The sequence below is a fragment of the Rhodamnia argentea genome, chromosome 6 (genome assembly GCF_020921035.1).
Source record: "Rhodamnia argentea isolate NSW1041297 chromosome 6, ASM2092103v1, whole genome shotgun sequence".
Taxonomy (NCBI): Eukaryota; Viridiplantae; Streptophyta; class Magnoliopsida; order Myrtales; family Myrtaceae; genus Rhodamnia; species Rhodamnia argentea.
The window spans coordinates 28345048-28368811 of record NC_063155.1 but is presented as its reverse complement, the minus strand read 5'-3'; the positions used below and the strand labels follow the sequence as shown (position 1 = coordinate 28368811).

The window sequence follows — 23764 nt, the reverse complement described above, 5'->3', positions numbered from 1 at the left end:
ATTTATCTATGCCGGTTGATTTCTTCATTTTCGAAAACAGATCGGTGGCTAGTCGCTAGGGAATAAGTTTGAAACATAAATAAGAAGTAAAAAAAAAAAATTTGTTCTCGAGAACAAAAAGAGAAACAATGTCTTTTTAAAAAAATAAGCTCAGTATAACTTAATACTCGTTTTTACAACCACGAGTCCACCGTCGATCGTCGTCCCAGCCGCCGCCGATCTTCGATGATCATTGGTGACCCTCGTTGGTCACCGATCTCCATAGTCGGTATTTTTTTTTTATTCTGGGAATAAAAATTTTGTACAGTTATTAAATGCATCATTTTGCTCATAAACTCGTTCGGAGAATTCTTGGAAAAAAATTATTTTAGAGAACAAAAATGTTACCATACGCATCTCTAGTTGCAAATTCATAGAGACATAAAATGAGAGCACAGAGGATATCATCACAAAGAGACCGTAGAGGAGACCATCAACCATTTTCTAGTTCTCGTCGGTGCGCTCATTTTAAAACTCAGATTCACATAAATCCATTTGAGTCCTTACAAATGATACAAGAGTACAACATCGTTGCAGAAGCGGCTAAACTTATCTAGGGGGAGATTGCGATCATCGGCTCTTTTTCCATATTGCATGATAAGGCCACTTAATACAATGATTCGACGGGTAGTACTTCGTTTCACAACGGTTATTCGAATTTATCGCGGTGATTATCATCGTGAAAGTAAAATTCAATGAGTAATATATATTTTTTCCAATTTCAAAAAAAAAAAAAAAAAACCGCACGAAACATACCGATAAAAGAAATCTAACCGCAACACAAAAGCCAAATTTACTATAAAAAGAGAGAGAGAGAGAGAGAGATAAAAAAAGAAGAAGCACGCACGACACTTGCTCGGAAATGCATTCCTTTTCCGACGGCACGGTGCGCACTGCGCATCCCCGCTCATCATAGAGACAAGGCCCAAGTAAAAACAAAAGAAGTAAAAATAAAAGAGACCGGAGGTCCGAACAAAAAAAAGGAAAGAAAAATTGAAAAAGATCAAAAAAGGAGATTAAAAAAAAAGAAAAGAAAAGAAAAAAAAGAAGAGGAGAGAAGTAGCGGTGGTTAAAATAAATAAAAAAAAGATAATAAAAATAAAGATCAGCAGAGAAGGGAGTACACTTGAACTGTTCCCTTTCCTTTCGCGCACTTGTCTGAGATTAACAGCGAAAGCCCCTCTCTCTCTCTCTCTGCTCTGCTCTGCTAATCTCTACTTTCTCTCTCTTCACACTCCCAACTCCTCTCCCCCCATCCCAGTCTTGTCAGTCCTCTAAACCCAGATTTAAATCCACGTTTTAGAGAGAGAAAACCCAGAACTCTCTCTCTCTCCCCCTCTCTCTACAACGCATTCGTCTTCTTCCCAGCTCTCTCCCCCTCTTCCCTCTCTGTGCGCGCGGATATCTCTCTCTCTCTCTCGCCTGTGGTCGAAACCCTAGTGGATGGATCTTTGGGCGTGAGTGGGGGAGGAGCATTGATCAGATCGGGCGATGGCGGAGGCGTCCGGCGACGGGGGAGTGCCCGCGGAGCTCACCACCAGCTGCAGCAACGGCAGGGCGGAGGCCACCCCGCCCCTCACCGTGTCGGCGTCCTTCAAGGAGGGCCGGAGCGGCTCCCGGAGGAGGACCTCGGTCCGCCCCAGCTTCGACGCCGACAGCGAGTTCATGGCCCTGCTCCACGGCTCAGATCCCGTCAAGGTCGAGCTCAATCGGCTCGAGAACGAAGTTAGAGGTGCGAATGCGGTTGGATCCAGCGGCTTCCGTGTGGATTCTCGAGTTGATTTGGCGTGTTTTTGGATGTTGAGCTCCATTTGTTGCGTTTCTCACCGTGCGCGTGTGACTTGTGTGGCTTGATGGGGTTTCAGATAAGGACAGAGAGCTAGGGGAGGCCCAAGCGGAGATCAAGGCTCTGAAGTTGTCTGAGCGACTCAGAGAGAAGGCTGTTGAGGAGGTGATATCATCGCCTATACTTCCATTTTGTTTTCTACATTGCTATTTTTGTTGCGTTGACACTATGTCGTAAAATTTACGTTTGTTCATACGGGCTCCGATAGTATTTGTATATTTTCTAATCTAGAGCAAATTACTCGGAATTATCTTAACATCATTGATGTGGCTACTGAAGTATGTGGTTAGTGCATTTGCTTCTTCACATTGTGAAACGATTCGTGTCCCTAAAATATCATGAAGGAAAGATTTTTGCTTCGTTTGCCCGCCTCCTGATGGCTCTTACAGGTTTTGTCAGCATATTTTGGATTTTGTCTTCTTCTTGCTCAATGCCACTGCCTTGCAGCTCAGTGGATGTCAGGGGGCACATTCATGGGGGAATATCTTCCTTATCTGTCTCAGGGATATAATCTTTGTGCATTTGTTATGTGGATAGTCAGAGTTAGATCATGCATTAAATAGTTAAAGACATACGACACTTTGAAAGTTTCATTTGTTGGTACTAATGCACATCTCCGTACTCACATCTGGCTGATATTAGATTTTTCTTCCATGTACATGTACCATATTAATAGAAGGCTTTCCTGTTTGAAAGGCCATTTTGGGGCAATTTTTTGCGGCTGGAGAGTTCGGTTATTGGAATATCAACATATGCATAAAATGAGTGCTTTTGACACGAGAGCTCTAATAGACTGTGGGCATGCAAGGACCAATGGAATCTGAATGTGTATTTGCGATGGAAATTAGATGACATCCCAATCAAGTGTGAAACAAGAGATACTCATTAAGGTGGTTTATTAGGAGTATCGGTGATTTAAAGATGATACTACTCGATAATGTGACTTTGTGTCTTAAAGAAATATCGGTAAACACACTAAAGCACCCTTAGCATCTGGATCTAGATAATGCAGCCCTACATTGTTCAAGAGAACCCATATGGCATATTCCACAAAATGCAAGAAGCTGAACTGTTGTTATTGCTATTTTGTAAGGGTAAAACATTATTAACCTATTCCCTTAGATATTCTTAACACTATCTTTGCTTTTCTCTTTTCTTTTTCTTTCTTTGGTAGTAAGCAAGATAAATATTGACTTCTCTGTCTCTGTCTCTGTGCCGTAGCTCACTGAAGAACTGTCTAAGGTGGAAGAGAAGCTCAAGTTGACTGAGAAGCTTCTTGAAAATAAAGTACCTACTGAAACTTTTCTTCAGTTTTTCCCAATGTATGAAAATATATTTACACGCCCCTTTTCTGTGCCTTCTCATCAAGCTATTTTCATCTTTAAAATGAACAACAGAATCTGGAAATTAAGAAAATCAATGAAGAGAAGAAGGCGTCCATGGCAGCTCAATTTGCAGCTGAAGCCACTCTTCGAAGGGTTCACGCTGCTCAGAAGGATGACGACATGCCTCCCATTGAAGCCATTCTTGCTCCTTTGGAGGCTGAGCTTAAGCTTGCAAAGCAGGAGGTAGTGACTCCTCCATGAGTGACTAGCCTTTTCAAAGTAAAAGGCACCACATGATGGAAGCCAGTGATCTGAAATTTTCGATACTTGCCTCATTTCTATGCAGATTGCAAAGCTTCAAGATGATAACAAAGCTTTAGATCGTCTTACTAAATCCAAAGAAGCAGCTTTACTAGAAGCTGAGAGGACTGTTCAGGTTGCCTTAGCTAAGGCTTCTATGGTGGATGATCTCCAAAATAAGAATCAAGAATTGATGAAACAAATCGAAATTTGCCAGGTTAAATTGGCTGCTGGATTTTTGAGCACTTTATCCGAACTTGGGGTTGATTCTCAGAACTTATGCAAAATTATTTCTCAAACTCGTCCTCTCTTCTTGAACCAGGAAGAAAATAAAATTTTGGACAGACTGCACAGGCAAAAGGTTGCTGAGGTTGAAAAGCTTACACAGACCGTAAGGGAGCTGGAAGAGACTGTTCTGGCTGGTGGTGCAGCTGCAAATGCTGTGAGGGATTATCAACGCAAAGTGCAAGAGATGAATGTAATTCCTTTGGATTACGGCATGCACAGTTAGAGGATTTTGATTGAGTCAATCTCTTATTTCAGTTCTTATTGATAATCTGTTTTTTCCAGGAAGAAAGGAGAACCCTTGACAGGGAGTTGGCCCGAGCAAAGGTGACCGCAAACAGAGTGGCCACTGTGGTAGCAAATGAGTGGAAAGATGCCAATGACAAAGTAATGCCTGTCAAGCAATGGCTTGAAGAACGAAGATTCTTGCAGGTAATTCTTATCTTATCTTAGTTGTTGGCATTGAAGGCCCCTTGTCACCATTTCTTGCTTCTGGGGAGTTAATATGTCGTGCACATTCTGTTCTCAAAAGTTTATGTTGCTGTTTATGAGTTGTACAGGGAGAAATGCAGCAACTTCGCGATAAACTTGCTATAGCTGAGAGAGCAGCGAGATCTGAGGCTCTTTTAAAGGTGATACTTGTCTTGCATCTATGGCTGTTGCAGTTTCGTGGAGTATTTAGGCAGGGTCTGAAGTCTCATCTTCCACATTTTTCAGGAGAGATATCAGTCGAGGCTCAAAGTAGTAGAGGAGAGTTTGAGGGGATCTTCAGGCAGCAGTAATCGTAGTGCATTAGAGGGGAGGAGCATCAGCAATGGGCCCTCCCGGCGCCAGTCTCTTGGCGGGGCTGATAATGTGTCGAGGCTTACTGCAAGTGGACTCTTATCCAGGAAAACGGCTTCGCAATCAAAATCTTTCTCTTCTGGTGCTACTACGGTATTGAAACATGCCAAAGGAACATCGAGGTCATTTGATGGCGGCACAAGATCTTTAGACAGGGGTAAAGTACTTTCCAATGGAACTGGTGCAAATTACTCTCCAAACCAGTCGTGTGATGCATCCAAGGAGGGAGAAGAAAAGGACTTCTCAAAGGGAAACTCCGATAACAAATTAAATGAATTCGCTCCTGCTGAGACTCAAGACACTGTTCCTGGGGTTTTGTATGACATCTTACAAAAGGAAGTTGTAGCTTTAAGGAAAGCTGGTCACGAGAAAGATCAAAGCCTCAAAGACAAGGATGATGCAATAGAGGTTGATAACTTGTCAAGCTTTTGTTATGATATCCTACAGTTTTATTTTTCAGTTTATTATTGGTATAATTTCCTGCACTGCAGATGCTTGCGAGAAAAGTAGAAACTCTAACCAAGGCCATGGAGGTTGAAGCAAAGAAGATGAGAAGGGAAGTAGCTGCGATGGAGAAGGAGGTTGCTGCTATGCGGGTAGACAAGGAACATGAAAGTAGATCAAAAAGGTTTAGCAATCAGAAGAATCCTATCGGCAGTTCTCAACTGCTAACGGGAAGGTAACTCAATGAAACTCGCTCTAATTCTGATTTCTGTAAATGAAGTTACATTATGATTTCTAAGGAATAGTTGACATCCTATTTGTACTTGTATGAAAGATTATTAGGTGAAGCCCCCTAAGTGGTAAGGGGCAGAGTCTTGGTTTTTTGCCTTGAACCTTTTGCTTTACGCTTCCTTTTTTTATGCTTTTCTTTTATGCTTTAAATGTGCTTGAGTTGATAGTACCTCTCCCATAGAATATTACATGCTCCCAGTGCCTTCTTGGTGCTCTATTGATGTTTTTTTTTTTTTTTTACCCAAAGAATCTTAGATGTGCTCCACTGAGCTTATAGAACTTTAGGAAATTCTATTATGTTATTGAGGTGAATCAAACCAGATATTTATTGTCTGTATCTGAGTTAAGTTTATTATTTTGTGGTGTATAAGAGTTGCTTTTTCTTAGACATGGATGACGATGCACCGACTTGGTGTCTTGTCAGTAGTCATGTTTGGTTGCATGTCAAAACTCATGTGAACTTTATCCTCCTTGTCATCTGAAGAAAACACATTAGTGTCATTGTGTCAGAACTAACAAGTACTTGGTTACTATCTGGTATTTATCCTCAGAGAATTAATCCTGTCGGGTTTTTGGTTGTTAACATATGGAAATCATCCTTTTTTCTGTCTCCTTTTGTTGAGCCTGTACCATAATCCTACAACTCTTTGTACTTTTTCAACTCCTATATTTGAAGCCATGTAATTGTTCTTGGTCAAAAAGTGTCATGTACTTGTAAAATTGTCATGTTTGGGTTAAGATAATGACGCTGTCTGATATCACATTCTTTCTTTTGGGGTAAAAATTGGGTCATTGGTACTCTGAGCATTGGAGTAATCCCGATTGGGTGTGGCAATCCCTTTGTCCCATGGTAGGTAATTATCGGAGCACACAGGTTCATGCTCCTACGAGTGACCCAAGAGAATAAGTGTGGTGATTGATTCAGACCAAATTTTTGAAGTAGGAAGATGAATGTGTTTGGCATGCGCATCCCTAGGGTTCAGTATCATGTCTGTCAATCTCTAATGACCGTATATTTGGTGCCTAGCAAGGGGGAAAAGAATCTTCACCTCTTTCCGACAAAAGAAAGACACTCATCCAATTCATCATGGGGCGCATTCATCTATAGATCTTAGTCTTGGATAAATTGGTGGTACAGTAAAGGGCTTTTTTAGCTTGTTCATCAAGCTCAATTTATGATGAAGTGTTTGTCTTTCTGCTGTTTAAAAATGACCTTATCATAAAGTACTTATATTTGTCTCAGATATAGTTATCCGATGTTTGCATTAATGGAAGCATTAGAACAATATATTTCGGCTTTCTGGCTAGGATCGTTTTATGCTTGGGGGAGTTCACATCAGTATATGGGCACGTTGCCTATAACTTATTGAAACATCGAAATACATGGCACATCCCCTATTTATGGTCTGCTTTTATGTACAAGGCTTTTCTAAATGCATCTCTAGCTAGGGTACAACAAACTATGGTCGGGTAAAATGTAGTACTTTAAACTTCTTCCCAACCCCCAAATAACATTTACATGGTAGGCTTCTTGGTTGTAATCTAACACATTGAGCTTGTGGTTTGCCTTCTTAGAAACAAGCTGTGCAGGAACATTCAACTTCTTTACATAGCTGACAATCTAATGTTCATTGCATCTCATGCTGATATGCAAGTTACGTTTGATCATACTTGCTGGTTAAAATTTTACTTGCACAAGCCTACTGTCTCTTGACCCTGTTTCATTCTGACGAATTAGGTGAGATCAAAATTTTGTCATGCCTTATTTGGCGATATTTTGCCAACTCCAAGGTAGTCAAAATAAGTTTGAAAGGATTTGGCATTGCCCATCTTTACCCTAAATGTTTGCATGTAGGCTTTTGTACTTGTCGTGGTGTTGGATCAACTAGTTTCCTTAGTCGTGGTGTGAGCCTTATATTCGACTAATTATTTCCTTCCTTCACTCTATTTGTATTTTTTCCCTTAGTAGATCTAGTCTGGAATCTGTTTCTTCCCTGTATAGCCATGGCATTGACAAATACCCATTGTTGTGCAGGAATGTGGCTCGGACTGGGTTAACACGCAGCACCCAATAACCAGAAGCCCATATGCAAGAGCTGTAAGGAACATGTTGGCATAAGCTATGTTTGTGAGTTCCTCGGTTTTTTTTTTCTTTTATTATTCGTCGACCCCTTTAGAGGTTGATTATAAGATTGTAAGTTTGTAACTGTCATGCCGGTGCCATTGTCTCTATAGAATTTGGTAAAGTGTAGGAGAGTCATAAAGAGATCAAAACAGTGAATCATATTTGTGTGCTTCTAACTTAGAATGTTATTCATCTGCTTAGAGAATGAGACAGAAGGACAAAGGCATTGATGCTGGGCTAACCTTTTATCGGGTATTGAGTGGCAGTGGTTGTGTTGTTTTATGGGTAGCTTTCTGGCCTTCGTTTTCCATCAGTTGACATATTTTTTTTTTATCTTTTTGTCTGGGGGCAGTTTGTATATGTAAGCAATCAACGGGTACTGTGATTGTTGTTCATTTTGTTTGTTAATATTCTTGTAATCAGATGTTAAACAGTCAAGTTGCTTTTTTTTCCTATCTACACTTCTAGCGGGTTTACTAATTTATGATTATTTTTGGAGGTGCGTTTCTGCTTTTGTCTGGCATGTTTTGGATTCTCCTTTTCCTTTGTCTTAATGGAAATACCATAGAGAATCGACAGATGGTAATCTATTTTTGCATGCTTGGTGGCGAACGTCAAAATATGATCCTTTTGGTACGGTGGAATCAGAAGTAATTTACTCTTCTGAGCCAGTGCTGCCTGTTGGTAGCTTGTTTGTAAAATAAAAGAAGAGGTGTCTTATCTCACTGGATGTTTATTTTATTTGTTCAATTGACGAAAGAACATCAGTGTATTTGTTCAATTGATAGTTATTTTTTAAGGCATTCTTACAATTTTTGAAAGATCATGTCTATTCAATTGGTGGGTTACTTCTAAGGCATTTTTATAACTTTTGAGAGGTCTTGTCTATTCAAGTGGCGGTTATTTTCTAAGGTATTTGTATAACCTTTAAAAGTTTGTGTCTGTTCGGACATTACTACCAAATAGACACTATTGTAAGCTTTGGAGTTCTTGTGTCTGTTCGGAAATAACTATTGATTTAAACATGAAAATGTGTGATTGAATGTATAATTTCAAACATTTTTGACCAACAAAAACAATGTATAGTTTCGAATATGAAGAGGTATGTCTGAATTATTTGTTATTGGACATGAACATATACAAATTTTAAAGAAAAAAAACTGTTTTCGAACGATGAAAAGGTTTATGAGAATTAATATCTTTTCGGATGCGAAAAGATGTATTCTTTTCTCATTGTATGTTTAATTATTTTGCTCATTGCTCATAAGTTGTTCTTCAATTTTCTTTTTTTCCAAACAAGAGAAGTACATCTTTGGTTTTCGATTATTTAGTAGAGAGTTTTTGGAGAAATATTAGAATTGCTATCTAATATTCTAGTTTGAGACTCCGTTGTATTTTGGAGGATTTTTACTGGTAATTATTAGCAATGTTGTGGGTCAAATAATTCCTTAAAAAGAATGCTATCACGTCTCAGAGTCTAATTCATTTGTTCATCCCGTTCGCTCAAATTCTCAACAATTTTAAGGAATTATTCTTTGAACAATGGAATCGGAATCAATGAAGGTTATGAATCGGGATATGGTGAAACCGGACTAATTCGATGCCAACAATTTCGCTCAATGGAGGGACAAGATGATGTTTCTCTTCACTATCCTGAAGATTTCCTGTATCCTCGACCTCAATTTGATGCTTGTAGCGGATTCAGCGCCTACCATTGAAGGAGGAGAGCCTAGTGCAATAGATGTTGAAAGGGTCAATAAGGAGAGGAAGAAACGTAAGGATGATGAATTGCTCTGTAGAGGACATGTTACGAACGTGTTATCCGATTGGCTATATGATTTGTTCACCGAGATAAATCTGTCGGAGAAATTTGGAATGCTCTCGAGTTCAAATACAAAGCGAAGGAGTAAGAATGTATGATCAAATATCTGATTGTCAAGTATTTTGACTTCAAGTTCATTAATACTAAACCTTTATTAGAGCAAGTCCATGAATTGCAAGTACTGGTAAATAAAATTCATGTCCTCAAGATGGATATTCCAGAATCCTTTCTAGTTGGAGCAATTATTGCGAAATTGCCTCCAAGTTGGAAAGATTATTGGAAAAAGGATGCTGCATGGGTCGGAGGAGATCATTTTGGACCAAATACAGAAACATCTTCGCATTGAGGAAGAGTCACGTTTACGTGATAAGTCCGTTTTGTATGATACCAAAGTGAATGCTGTGGAGAAAAATGGATTTCAATCCAAAATCCACCAAAACTTGAAATGCAAGAGAGAATGCAATTTTAAGAAGCTGCGGAAGAAGAAAGGTTATTCCTTTGTTTGTGACAAAGAAGGCCACTATGCAAAGAAGCGTAGGTACCGCAAGAGCACATTCAAAGACAAGAACACTTCGACAATAAAGACAGATGCAAATATGGTTGAAGAGATCTACGCGGCTATGGTTTCAACCAAGTTTGCAAATATGAATAGCTCTGAGAAAAATCATGATTCTATGGCTATGGTTTCTGAAATCAATTCTGCCACTTTTGAATCTACTTGGTGGGTAGATTCTGGTGCAACGGTGCATATATGCAAGGATTGATCAATTTTCAAGCACTTTGAAAAGACTATTGAAGTGCATCTTCAAGAGGTCGAAATGGAAAATAAAGATTTTACAAAGGTTACTGGCTAAGGTACAGTCATTTTAGATTTTATTTCTAGAGAGAAGGTTACCCCGAAAGGGGAGAGCTCGTTATCCTTTCCAATCCGATCCTTCGAATATGTGATTTGTGGGAATTTCAACCATGTACTGTTTGTACTCAAAGTCGGGAGAAACCTAGTTGCTGTTGATTTGCTTTGTAAAAAAGGTTTTCAAGTTTTGTTTGAGTCCGACAAGTTATTCTATCGAAGAATGGACTGTTTGTGGGAAAGGGTTACGCCAACAAAGGCATGTATCAACTGAGCATCAATAATAATATCGTGTCTTCTACTTATATTATTGATTTTCCTCATTTATGGCATAGTAGATTAACGCATTTAAATTTTTGCTATTTACTAAACATGAAAAAGTTAGATTTGATAAACTTTGACGGCAATGAAGGAATGTGAAATCTGTGCTAAGTCCAAATTAACAAAGAAATCATTTCCTAGTGTTAAGAGAAATTCGAATTTACTAGATTTAGTACATAATGACATGTGTGAATTCAACGCATGTTAACACTTGGTGGTAAAAGGTATTTTATTGCCTTTGTAGATGATTGTAGTAGGTATTTATATGTTTATCTCGTAAGATCAAAAGATAAAACATTTAACATGCTTAAGAAATATAAGCATGAAGTGGAAAATCAATTAGAAAGGAAAATTAAAATCTTTCATTTATATAGAGAAGGAGAATATTTCCTAAATAATTTTTCAGCATTTTGTGAAGAAAATTGTATTATTCATCAAACTTCAGCACCAAACACTCCACAATAAAATAATTTGGCTGAAAGAAAGAATATGTCTTTAGGAGAAATGATCAATTGTATGCTCTCGAACTCGAAGCTACCAATTTATCTCTGGGAAGACACATTGCTTGCTGCATGTTACACTCACAATAGAGTACCATCCACAAGAAATAACGTCAGCCCTTAGAGTTGTGGAAATGTAGAAAATCAAACATGTCATATCTTAAAGTGTTGGGTGTTTAGCATACTATAGAATACCCGACCCTAAGATGACGAAACTTGGTCCTAGAGCTATCAAAAGTGCCTTTATTAGATATGCTAAAATCAGTAAAGCTTATGGGCTTCTTGATTTATAGTGAAACGTCATCGTAGAATCAAGAAATTAATTCTTTGAAAATAAATGTTCTACGAATTCTGAAATTATTGAGAATAGTGCTCAAATGCAAGATACGAATAATTCAAAATCCATAGATACACACGTAGATTCTCATGAGAGACAAATGATTCCAAAGACATGACTGAACCTAGACGAAGCAATAAAGTAAGAAAAGCGAAGACTTTAGGTCCAGACTTTATTACTCGTGTTTTCCTTGTCGAAGGAGACATGAACGATAGTGTGGTAAATAAATATCCATTAGTATTAAATTTAGAAGATAATTCTAAAAGTTTTAGTGATGCTATGTCTTCTAAAGACGCTTCTCTTTGGAAAGAAGCTATAGATGATGAAATAGACTCAATTATGTTCAATAATACTTGGGTATTAGCTGACTTACCAAAATTATCTAAACTTATTGGGTGCAAATGAGTTTTTAGGAGAAAATACAATTTTGATGGTTCTATCCAAGCTTTGAAGACTAGATTAGTAGCCAAGAGTTATAGACAAAAAGAAGGAATATATTATTTTGTTACGTATGCTCTTGTCGCACGTATAATATCTATTCGAATTCTTTTTGCTTTAGTATCCATTTATGACCTTTGAGTTCGTCAAATAGATGTCAAGACAGCTTTCTTAAATGGAGATTTAAATGAAGAAATTTATAGGGAACAACCAGGGTTTTGTTCTTCTTGAAAATGAGAGGAAAATATGTAAATTAGTTAAGTCTCTTTATGGGCTTAAGCAAGTACCTAAGCAGTGGCATGGAGAATTCGATTCATTTATTTTATCAAATGGTTTTAAGCATAATAGTACTGATAAATGTATTTATTCTAAATTCACTAAAGACTATGGTGTTTTAATCTGCTTATATGTTGATGATATGCTTATCTTTGAAACTAATACGAGTGGGGTCATTGAGACTAATAAGTATCTAACTTCAAACTTTAAAATAAAAGATTTGGGTGAAGTAGATACTATCTTAGGCAATGAAGTTAAAAAACATAGTGGTGGTTATTCTTTGAGTCAATGTAACTACGTTGAAAAGATGTTAAGTAAATTTGAACATCGTGATTTCAAAGAAATGAATACTTTGTTTGATACCAGTGTCAACTTAAATTATAATACTGGTAAAGCAGTAGCATAACTTGAATATGCGAGCACTATAGGGTCTTTAATGCATGCAATGCGTTGTACTATACCCGATATTGCATTTTTCGTGTGTAAGTTGAGTAGATACACTAGTAATCCAAGTTTAGAACATTGGAATGCCATCACCAAAATTTTTTGTTATCTTAAGAGAACTAAAAATTTAGGATTATTTTATAACAATTATTCGGTTGTATTAGAAGGATACACTGGTGCTAGTTAGATTTCTAATGAGAGATAAACATTTTACTTATGGATGGATCTTCACGTTAGATGGATGTGCTGTTTCTTGAGATAAATATGCATAACTCACTCAACTATATAATCCAAATTTATTGATTTAGCAGCAAGTGAGAAATAGGCTGAATGAATAAGAAATTTATTGATGGGCATTAAATTATGGCCTAGTATTGTGCCTCCTATTTCTATTCATTGTGACAGTCAAGCTACTTTAACAAAGACTTATAGTAGTATCTATAATGGTAAATCTAGATATATCAGTAAGACATGAGTATGTGAAACAATTGACTCATGATGGTACCATAACAATTGTTTACGTGAAGTCAAGTAAGAATTTGGTCAATTCCTTTATAAAGGCTTTTCCAAGAGATATGGTAAATGTGACCTCAAAAGAAATGGAGCTGGAATCCTTTGATTAAAATCACCAATAATGGTAACTCGACTTAATACTAACACATCGGCTAAAGTACATTATAAGTGTCAAAACTTGTATACAACACTTACTTTAGTACTAAAATTTTCAAAACGTTCACTTAAGTGTCAATTTTTTTAAAAAACGCTCACTTCAATGCCAACTCCGATTTGAGCTGATGTGACTTGCCGAAAATTCGAGGGGGTCTATTTTTTACTAATATTTAAGCTGATGTGACTTTTAGGGGTTGGCATTGAAGTGAGTGTTTTTCAAAACATCCGGCACTTAAAGGATTGTTTTGAAAGTTTGGCATTAAAATGATTGTTTTTCAAAAAATTTAGCACTTAAGCGATCGTTATGGAATTTTTGGCGGTAAAGTGAGCGCCGTACACAAGTTTTGGCAATTGTAGTATACTTAAGCCTTAGCACATTACTAGCTATAAGGTTTAATGAGTAAAAATAAGTTACTGAAAGTGATTGTTTGATACCGACATTAGCCTGACCATGAGAAGTCGGTATTACCTGTTACGTTTTAGAGGTTGAGTTATACTCTTAATGAAGTATAATAAAATTTAGTATCATGTTTGTTAGTAACAGAAACACATGGCAATACTTCACCCATATGAGTTTAGAAATGTTGTCGTTTCTTACGAAAGTTGGGGTTAATTTCTAGAGAGCTCATGAAACAAAGTAGGGGATTGGTGGTAGTTTATTTTTAAAACAAACGAAGAGGTGCCATGTCCCACTTGACGGTTATTTTATTCGTTCAATTGATGAAAAGACACGAGTGTATATCTGTTCAATTGATAGTTATTTTTTAAGGCATTCTTACAACCTTTGAAAGGTCGTGTCTATCCAATTAGCGGCTATTTCTAAGGTACTTTATAACCTTTGAAAAATTGTGTCTATTCGGACATAACTATCAAATAGACACTCTTGTAACTTATGAAGTTTTTGTACCTGTTCAGAAATAATTACCGATTGAAATATGAAAATGTGTGGTTGAGTGTATAGTTTAGAACATGAGGAGGTATGTTTGAACTATCCATTATTAGACACAAACAATTACAAATTTTAGACCAAAAAAAAATTATTTTCGAACAATGAAAAGGTTTGTGAGAATTAACACCTTTTCGGAAGCAAAAATGTGTGTTCTTTTCTCATTATATATTCAAATATTTTGCTTGTTCATAACTTCTTCAATTTTCATTCTTTCCAAACAAGAGAAGTAGAACCTTCGTTTTCGATTGTTTCCTAGAAAGTTCTTGGAGAAATATTAAAACTGCTGTCCAATATTCTCGCTTGAGACTCTGTTGTATCCTATAAAATTTTTACCGATAACCATTAGCAATGTTGTGGGGCAAATAATTCCGTAAAGAGAGTGCTATCACGCCTCAGAGTCTGATTTCTTTGTTCATTTTATTCGCTAAAATTCTCAACAATACCCTCCTGCGATACAAAATGAGTAGATGAAGTTGGTGGACTTAGCTGAGTACAACTGTTGATATAAACAACAAATTACTGGGGAAATTACAATGGCCCCTCACGAGATGACTGCTAATTTTCTGGCACATAATGCTGCGTCGTATTTTAGGGAGTAGGTTTTTGGAATGCTGCTGACAAGTTTCATGGCGTCGCTGTCTTGCTTGGTTGTCGCCAGCCTTTGTTTCAACATAATCTTTTGAAGCTTAGCGGAGTAGAATATGATTATTGATGTTGAACGTTTCTACTTAGTCTGACTAAGGTATCTCCTCCCTAATTGCCTATTCTTTGTGCTTATGTTATGCAGAACAAGCGCACATCTAAAGAAGTCATCCCGTCCAGTCCAAAAGAATGGCCTGTTTGATGTGTACATGTGATAATAATAGGCTTGCTCACGCCCTCTGGTCTCCATCTTTCTCGATCTTTATAAGTAATTACATGGTTCAAATATGGACCAGATCTCAACTCTGGACTCATTCATCTCGAAATATTGCACAACCTTTATCTATTATTGTCGTAAATTTGGCACGAACTTTAAACTGCCTCGAAAGGCACACAACATTATTGCAAATTTAGCATGCGTTCGATTTCTTTCCATATTGGCCATCGGCTCTTCCGCTGGTAGGACACAAATTCAAGATTTATGAACTTTATAGCATAATTAACAAAAAGTAGCGTTGTCCAATGACACGACTTGACATAATTATAAAATCTGCGTGTGACAAGCACGAATGGCAACCTTCCTTAATATTATCGTCATCCAATATTAGAGGTTTCCTTAGATGGCATAGCCCTAGGACTAACAGCAGCCCCAAACGCTTCTTGATAGCTTTGTTCTAGACTTCTTTTGCCCTAATCCCAAACCCTTGCAGCATTACTATGTGCCCGTCGGACATCAGTTGTCTGACATGTGGAAGCGGAAGTGCTAACGTCGAAAATGGAAGAAATATCAGCGGATGCTAAAATTTACGACAATGTTAAAAATGTTGTGCAATACTTTAAATGCTTAAGAGTCCATGTTAAATTTAGGGAAAATTTCAAAAATAAGGGCTTAGAGTGTCCTTATTTTTTTCAAATGAGAGAATGAAGTGGATCTTATTCCAAATAAAAGTCCGAAGTAACCGAATCATCTCAAATAAGGACTTTTGGCCTTGGTGAGCATGTGACTCTTTCCGCCCTCTAAGAAAGGGTATTTTAATAAAAAAAATTCTATGCATATAATTTTTCATATTTTGATTGTTTTGCTGTTCTTTTCTTTTTTGTTTTTCCCTCTTCCCTCCCCATGCTATCGCTGGCCTTAGGCGAACCGAGCCTCGGTTGGCGAGGCGACCCTTGCCCGAGTCCGGCGGAGGGAAGGGGGGAAAAGAAAAAGAAGAGGAGAAGAAAAAAATAGAAAAAAAGGAAAAAAGAAAGAGAAAATAAAAATTAAATGACAAGAATGCCCTTCGGTAGGTTAGGTCCTTCTTTTAGACTAATATGACGACTTTAGACCCTTATTTGAAATACGGTTTACTTCTTACCCTTATTTGAGAAAATGAGGGTATTTTAGGTCTTTATTTGAAATTTTCCGTGAATGAAATGATAAAATTCATTCTAAAATAATGCTAAGTAAATTTATGAAGGATTTAGACTTCCATGTTCGAGAAATTTTTTCGTTTCTGATCTCTTGTGTGCAATCAATCTATCATAAATAGAATATAAGAAACACTTTTCTACTAATCATGACTAACAAACACGGATTAAAAAGACTTTTTTCTTTCAAGAGCATAATTTTCAAAGCATGCGTAGAAAAATAGCGTTAGACATATTAAAATTGTTTTAAGAAAGCTATAAAATGTTGAATGTGATCTCACTTACTCACTCTTTTCCACAACATTTGGTAACCATCCTCTGCATTAGAGGGTTGACAGTGATTACTACCTCGGACCTTGTCGGGATTGAAGTCGGCCAGTCACCAAATTGTGTGACTTGCTCGGCTGTTAAGGGGCCGATCGAGAGAGAGAGAGAGAGTTGGGGGCAGAGTGCCATATAGGGAAAGAAAGGGGGAGGGAAACGAATTTGGATCCGGTGACGAATTAAGGCTAACTTATGTATCAAGATGCAAATTATGTCAATTCGAAGAAGATGTGTCTTTTATAGGTAGCCCTTTCTAAGTACTTCAAATCTCTTTGCTCGACATGGCATCTATTTCAAGTCACCCATTTAAAATGACAGGAAAATTCGGGCGGGCGGGCGGGCGGGAGGGACGGGCTTCGAGAGCTCGCGAATCCACTCTAATCTTAGCCGTTGAGCTGATGCGGGACCCACATAATCTAATGGTGAAGACAGGACGAACGAACGAACGTAATATCAGATTCATCATCTCAACCCCCACCCCCCCCAAAGATCTAGTGGTGCAATCACCAGCACCAGCACCAGCACCAGCACGAACACACGCAGAGAAACCGAGAAGGGAGCGAAAAATCTCCTCCAAAGATAGTCTGTATCAAAACCGCACAATTCCCCCCGTTCGCAGCACCGAAACGAACCCAATCCCATCAATCGTGGATTCTGTTTTCTGTCTCCCCCAACCAATTCCCTTCAACGACCCCGGAAAATCAATCGTCGGCCCCCTCTTTAACCCCCACAGCCACCTGCTCCCCAAGGAACGAACGAACGAACGAACGAACGATCGATCGCCAATTCGCCACCACCCGTTTCTTGTTGCATTCCCAATTCCGATTCTTGCTTCCTCTCGCCGTGTTGAGCCCGTTCCGATCATGGGTCTCCGATCCCTCTTCCGAAGGAAGAAACCCATTTCGCCGTCGGCCACGGGAGGCTCCGCGCTGGCCACCCCGCTCGGGTCGCGGTCCTCGTCGATGGGCTCGCGGTCCCAGATCGAGGAGCTGGAGCAGGTGTTCAAGAAGTTCGACGCCAACGGGGACGGCAAGATCTCCGCGTCCGAGCTGGGCTCCATCATGAGCTCCCTCGGCCACCCGGAGACGGAGGAGGAGCTGACCAAGATGATCTGCGAGGTCGACTCCGACGGCGACGGGTTCATCGACTTCGACGAGTTCGTGGAGCTGAACACCAAGGGGGTCGACCCCGACGAGGCGATGGAGAACCTGAGGGACGCCTTCTCCGTGTACGACATCGACGGGAACGGGTCGATCACCGCCGAGGAGCTGCACAAGGTCCTGCGGAGCCTCGGGGAGGAGAGCTCGCTCGCCGAGTGCCGGAGGATGATCGGCGGCGTCGACAGCGACGGCGACGGCATGATCAGCTTCGAGGAGTTCAAGGTGATGATGATGGTGGGCTCGCGCTACGACGGCACATCGTCCGGCAACAACAACCTCAATTAGCAGATGGCGAAGACGGACCGATCGAGAGAGTTTCAATCCACGAACCCATCTCTCTCTCTCTCTCTCGCTCTGCATCTCTGGATCTTCTCTCCTCGTTTGTTGGAGGGTCACAGGGGTTAGTTCTCGTCCTCGAATGTGTTTGGTTTCATGAGCAATTGTCTATAATGTTCCAAGTTCTAATGGGACTCGATTCATCCTTCTCTAAATGTAAAAATTTCCAGAGAACACCACCGTTTCGTTTTCTTCCTTCTTGCTCTTGGAACCCTTTTGGCTTGGCTTTCCAACCCAAATTCCATCAAAACAGCATCTGCGTCTTGATCCTCCTCTTGACTTTTTGTTCGTTGGTCAACACTGTTTTTTGGAGATCACGACGAGTTTTCCAAATCAAGGATTATGGATGTTCTGCGCGTGGTTCGTACGCGACGCCTTGATTGGATTTCCTCGGATTCGCTGGTCAAGGTGATATGCTAATAAAATGTGGTGCCATTAGATTAGTGCAGTTAGTTAATGTGGCAGAGTCAAAAAGGGTCTCTAATATAATATGCCACGTAGGATTTTTTTTGGTCAATTAGGAAGTGTCGCGAAGGTCCAATGCGCCGATTCCCCCCTCGCGGGGGGAATATTCACGATCAATTTGGAGGCACTCGTCGACAAGTTGGGTTGATCAAGTTGGCCAGCTTTTGGAGGCACACTCGTAGACGGGCACAAAAGTTTCATCCGAGCCCTTTATAATGTCTAATATGTGCCGGTTGGCAAATCAGCTCCCTATATATACACACACCCAATTTTAATCATTATTGCGAAATTAAATGAAGTTTCAAGTTCCTTCATACTTTACCATTGTTGTAAATTTAAGGGAAAATTTCAAATAGGAATATGAAGTGCATTCATTTTTTTTCAAAATAAGGGCATAAAGTAGTTTTTATTTCAAATAAGCCGTTTGAAGCAGCGATATCAATTTCAAAAAGGGCATGACCTAGCGGGTCAAAGGGTATTTTTGTCATTTGCTTTTTGAATTATTTTTCTTTTTCTTCTTTTTTCCTTTTCTTTTATCTTTTTCTCCCTTCCCTTTGCTGGACTCAAGGCCAGGTGAGGGCAGCCCTCGCCTAAGGCCGGTGACCTCTGTCGGCCATCGATGAGGCCCGAGGGAGGAACGAGGAAAAAAGAAAAGGAAAGAAAAGTTAAAAATAAAATAAAAATATATACTTAGGATTCTTTTTTAACCAAATATATTCCTTTTCCGACGGCTGGAGTAGTAATAAGCTTGTCAGCCAGCCGAAAGTTCTTCTTTGAGATGATTTGGTCATTTTAAAGTCTTATTTGAGATGATTTATCCACTCCAGATTTTTATATAAAATAAAATTTTATTTCAGAATTTTATTAGAGAAAATGATGGGAAAAGGTCTTATTCCAAATTTGCCCTTTTCATTCAACTTCTTTTCCACTGTTTCCCTTCCATCTAAACTGGCGGAAAACTGGCGGAAAACTGAGAAGGGAAAAAGGATTTCTCGAGGCCTCTGCGAGTTGAGAGGTTGAGACTGGACCATCCGAGCCACCGGGTCTAACTCTAATCCTCATCGAAGACCCGAAGAATTTTGTCGGGGTGAGCACTGGGAACCGACAGCAGCTTAATACCCGTTTGGAGCTCCCCGGAAGAATGGCTGCTTCCAAGACTGCCATGGCCTCCCTCATCCACTACCGCCCGCTAACCTGCGCAGCCTCCGCCTCCGCTTCCCATCCCACGCGCCTCGTCCCCCACGCGCCGGACCTGATCAAATGGGTCGGGCGAGAAGGCGGGTTCGTGCACGAGGCCGTCAAGATCGCTCAGGACGAGCTCAGTGGCCTGGGCTTGGCCGCCGCCGATAAGATCCCCAAAGGCTCCGACTTGATTGCTCTTCCCCATCACGTGCCGTTGAGGTTACGATCGGACGGCGGGGACGTGGCCGAACCTGTGCTTGCCGACTTGGCGAGCAAGGTCCCAGGTACGCTGAAAATTGGGTTCTTGCTTTTAGCCGAGTCTGGTGAAGTTACCTGTCTCGATTGTGGTGTGCATTGTTAGCTTGAGGTGCTTTTTTTTTTTTTTTAAATGGATGTTTCTTTGCCTCTTTAGTTGTTTTGTCCTCTAATATAAGCTCGAGTTGATTCTTGATACGGACTTTAATTCGATTGGGTTCTGCATAAAAGAGGATTAAGTTAATAGATTGCAATGGTGATAATGTTGTTAGTGCTTCAAGGCAATGGCGAGATGCTGCACTTTTGTGAGAGGTTACTTCTTGAGTTAAAGTCTGAGGCTTCATTCCGTGAGATAAGATGAAGATTGTTGTAGCTTCGTTTACTACAACTTGCGATTATTAGCTCAGAATGTTTCAAGATTTTGTGTAGGTCGAGTATGAATGCTCTGGAATGGTAGCTGACAATTTGCAAATGAGGCATTTCTTTGCTTTTGCTATGATATATCTCTATGTCTAACACTCCGTCATTCACATGTTTGCCAGTCATCTTGGGCCTAATGGATGTCAAGATGTATATGTATATGTTTTTGTGTCTTGATAGTGGAGCAATGTGATCACTAGTAGTTGCGATCTATCAAGTGCAGTGTAAAGGCTTCATTAGTAAACTTTGTCTTCCTCTTCCCTTATTTCCCTCAGTAAATGGCTTGAACTTTTGATGTTTTGTTTCTCTAAATATGTTACCTCCCTCTCTTATAGGATTAATTGTCTTCAATGTAAATCTGTGGATAGAAAAAACTTGGACAAAGTTAGGTTACATGGTGGATGGTGTATTGCTAGCTCATTGACACTTAAGGCTGTGCAATTGGTAGACATTTTGTTTGTCCTAGAATATAGGCTGCATCCATGCTACTGCATGACGGCTTATAGATTTTCTTTGCTCAACATATTTTTGGTAACTATAACTTTTGGAATTAGGCTGTAATGAGTTTTGAATGAGTAAAATGGACATTGTGGGAGCATTGGCAGAGGAATTATGGGCGATGAAGTTGGGTTTAAAGCTTCTTGGAGAAAGATCAAAGATTGGATCCTTCTGGTGGCCCTACATCAGCAATCTTCCTGAGACTTACAGTGTACCCATTTTCTTTCCGGGAGAGGACATTAAGAACTTGCAATATGCTCCTCTACTTTATCAGGTAGTCCTCCAAAATATTTTTGAAATAAATAGGAAGTGGACCTCGATCCAATGCCTATGATTCACAGGGTTCGCTCATAATATGAAGTGCCCAAGAAACTGGGGAAATGCCACTGCTGGACATGAATAAACTTAATTATTCTGTATATGAAGAAACTCATGGAAACGCATACAAGCCAAATTTTGCCTTGCTATCAAAGAAACAAGTAACCTATAGTTAAAAAGTTTTGGATGCTGCCAGCTGCAACAAATCTTTCAACTTTTAGATTGCAGGGATGATAGTCATAGGCTTCTTGGGAATGGTATGTGGTCAAGTACCACTCTAGCAATCATTACTGAATTCTCCTGGTTGTAGAGCAATTGGCTTTCTGAGATGTAGTTAGCATTCTATTCTTTTGCAACCTGTTAAGAGCTTGACCTCTATCTGTTCTTGTGGCAGAAACTTAGCAGTTTGCCTGTGAACCTGGTAGCTGCTGCTTCTTTTCTTCCTCTGAGAAATGATTGGATATTGTGTTATTCGGCTATCATGACCTTGCATTAGAGCTCATAGCATTTGTATGTTCTTGGCGACCTTAGTGATGCCTTACACAAGGTTCTTTCTTTGGTAACTGTCATGTGATAAACCTTTTAATTCATGCCAGGTAAACAAGAGATGCCGATTTCTTCTTGATTTTGAGAAGGAAGTTAATAATGCTCTCAGCGATCTTAACATGAAGGATCATCCTTTTGGAGGACAAGATATTAATGCATCTTCTCTTGGATGGGCTATGTCAGCTGTCTCATCTAGAGCCTTTAGGCTATATGGGAATAAGTCCCCAACAGGGGCCTACAGTGATGTTCCTATGATGCTTCCTCTCATAGATATGTGCAACCATAATTTCGAGCCAAATGCGCGTATTGTCCAGGAAGTAGGTGGAGAGCAACCGGAAATGCTAGTCAAGGCATGTCTGCATATTCTCGCTTTTTGTTTTCAATTTTTGCTTTCTGTGTGTTCTCTTTATTTCTGGGAGAAAGGTTCTGTTCACCTAGTGTCGCTAGTTCTGTTAGCTGTTATGTAGTTGTGATAATATTTGGTGTTAGTCTCATTTCTTACAACTCTCTCCAGGTTGTTGCTGAGAAAGAAATCAGAGTTAATGATCCTTTACTTCTGAATTATGGTTGTTTGAGCAATGATCTTTTTCTTCTGGATTATGGGTTTGTTATACCTTCAAATCGATATGACACTATCGAACTTAAGTACGATGGAGCTCTTCTAGATGCTGCAAGTTTGGCTGCTGGGGTTTCATCACCAAATTTCTCTTCACCGGCTCCGTGGCAGCAAGAAATCTTGTCCCAGTTAAATCTAGATGGAGAAGCTCCTGATCTCAAGGTTTTCTTCTTTCTCATATTGGTGTTATGTTTCAGAAGAGCAGTTCAAATCGCTTATTATTTCAGAATTTATGCCCAAATTTGCCTGTACTTTGAGCATCAGGGAATGCCACACGAGTATAAATGCATTTCTCTCTATTTGTAAAATTTGTAGACATCAATATCTGTGTGCAATCTCTTTACCAAAAAAAAAAAAAAAAATTTCTGTGTGCAATCGGTTCTGATCCTTTCTGACAATGTGCATTTTTTTGCACTTTCTTCAATTATAGGTGACTTTAGGAGGTTCGGACTTGGTAGAGGGCCGCTTGCTAGCAGCTTTGAGGGTGCTCCTTGAAAGTGAAAGTGAATCGGTGCAAAAGCATGACTTGAGCACCCTCAAATCTATGTCAGCTGAGGCTCCATGCGGAATTGCGACGGAGGTGGCCGCTTTCCGTACCATCATTGCTCTTTGCTCGATCGCATTGGAACATTTTCCCACCAAAATAATGGAGGATGAATCCATGTTGAAGAAGGGCGTTCCTGATACAACGAAACTGGCCATCGCGTTCAGAATTCAAAAGAAGTCGCTCATCATAGATGTGATGAGAGACCTCTCGAGAAGAATAAAGTTGCTGCTGTTGAAAGAGACAGTCTCTGCTCAAGGCTAAGCAAAGTCATGACATTCGAGCCGTCCTCATCCTCACCCTTTCTTTCAGAGAAAAAGGAAAATAGCTTCTTGTTTTGTCTTCTAGGAATTCTTTTCTGGGTTCGTTTGATTATGCGATGGTGTTTAGTGCTAGTATTTTGGTGCAGATAGGTCCTTGTAAGGTCAAATTTCCCGCTCCGGACTCCCAGTTTGTATGTCTTTACCGTCATTCTGCCCTTTGCTAATCTACACAGTACGACCAACACCACCAATACTACACTACGCACGACCAACCGTGACCATTGACCACGAGCACGCCTAGACGAGCTTCCGCTGCCAGCAAGGGACCCAACCGTTGTCAGTCCTTCCCGGAGCCCGCACTACCATGTTTCTCTCCCTTTATTGTGCGTCGAGTCTATGCTGGCGATGTTGCTGAAGTTGCTGACATAGCCGATGCCTCGGGCAATGCCGGAGGTCTGTGACCGTGGTGGTTGAGTTTGGTTGGGAGTCGTGCTGCGACCCATCGAGCCCTCTCCTATATCCTCAATGAGGGCAGAGGGAGAGGGAGAGGGAGACGGCCTTAGGTGACGCCAAATTTGGCATCGCTCGAGGCTGGGTGGTCACGCCAGGTGCTTGCAACCTCGGCTGTAGAGAGAGAGAGAGAGAGAGAGAGAGAGAGAGAGAGAGATCAGCTTTTGCGAG

At 39.9% G+C, this 23764-nt stretch overlaps 3 protein-coding genes across 4 annotated transcripts; all 3 read left to right on the top strand.

The window, feature by feature from the left end:
* The first annotated feature begins 1175 nt into the window (after window positions 1–1175).
* Window positions 1176–7953, top strand: LOC115728636 (microtubule-associated protein 70-2-like). Of its 2 annotated transcripts, XR_007198694.1 has the most exons (12): window positions 1176–1771; window positions 1905–1990; window positions 3107–3172; window positions 3283–3453; window positions 3557–3727; window positions 3833–3988; window positions 4081–4227; window positions 4356–4427; window positions 4513–5046; window positions 5130–5317; window positions 7409–7501; window positions 7700–7953. XR_007198694.1 is itself a non-coding variant. In XM_030658967.2 (11 exons), exons 1-11 carry the CDS (start codon window positions 1531–1533, stop codon window positions 7446–7448), a joined length of 1872 nt encoding a protein of 623 aa, XP_030514827.1. In that variant the 5' UTR covers window positions 1176–1530; the 3' UTR covers window positions 7449–7953. The 2 variants fall into 2 exon arrangements, 1 of the variants encoding a protein (XP_030514827.1); XM_030658967.2 differs by having other exon boundaries at window positions 7409–7953.
* A 9221-nt stretch (window positions 7954–17174) lies between these two features.
* On the top strand, window positions 17175–18063 carry LOC115728102 (probable calcium-binding protein CML25). Its single transcript, XM_048280406.1, has one exon. The coding sequence runs from the start codon at window positions 17344–17346 to the stop codon at window positions 17923–17925; it is 582 nt and encodes a 193-aa protein (XP_048136363.1). The 5' UTR covers window positions 17175–17343; the 3' UTR covers window positions 17926–18063.
* Window positions 18064–19325: 1262 nt separating this feature from the next.
* LOC115728058 (actin-histidine N-methyltransferase) lies at window positions 19326–23277 on the top strand. The gene is made up of 5 exons (XM_030658383.2): window positions 19326–19907; window positions 20904–21070; window positions 21711–22010; window positions 22175–22438; window positions 22707–23277. The coding sequence occupies exons 1-5, from the start codon at window positions 19583–19585 to the stop codon at window positions 23082–23084; spliced, it is 1434 nt and encodes a 477-aa protein (XP_030514243.1). The 5' UTR covers window positions 19326–19582; the 3' UTR covers window positions 23085–23277.
* The last annotated feature ends 487 nt before the right edge of the window (window positions 23278–23764 follow it).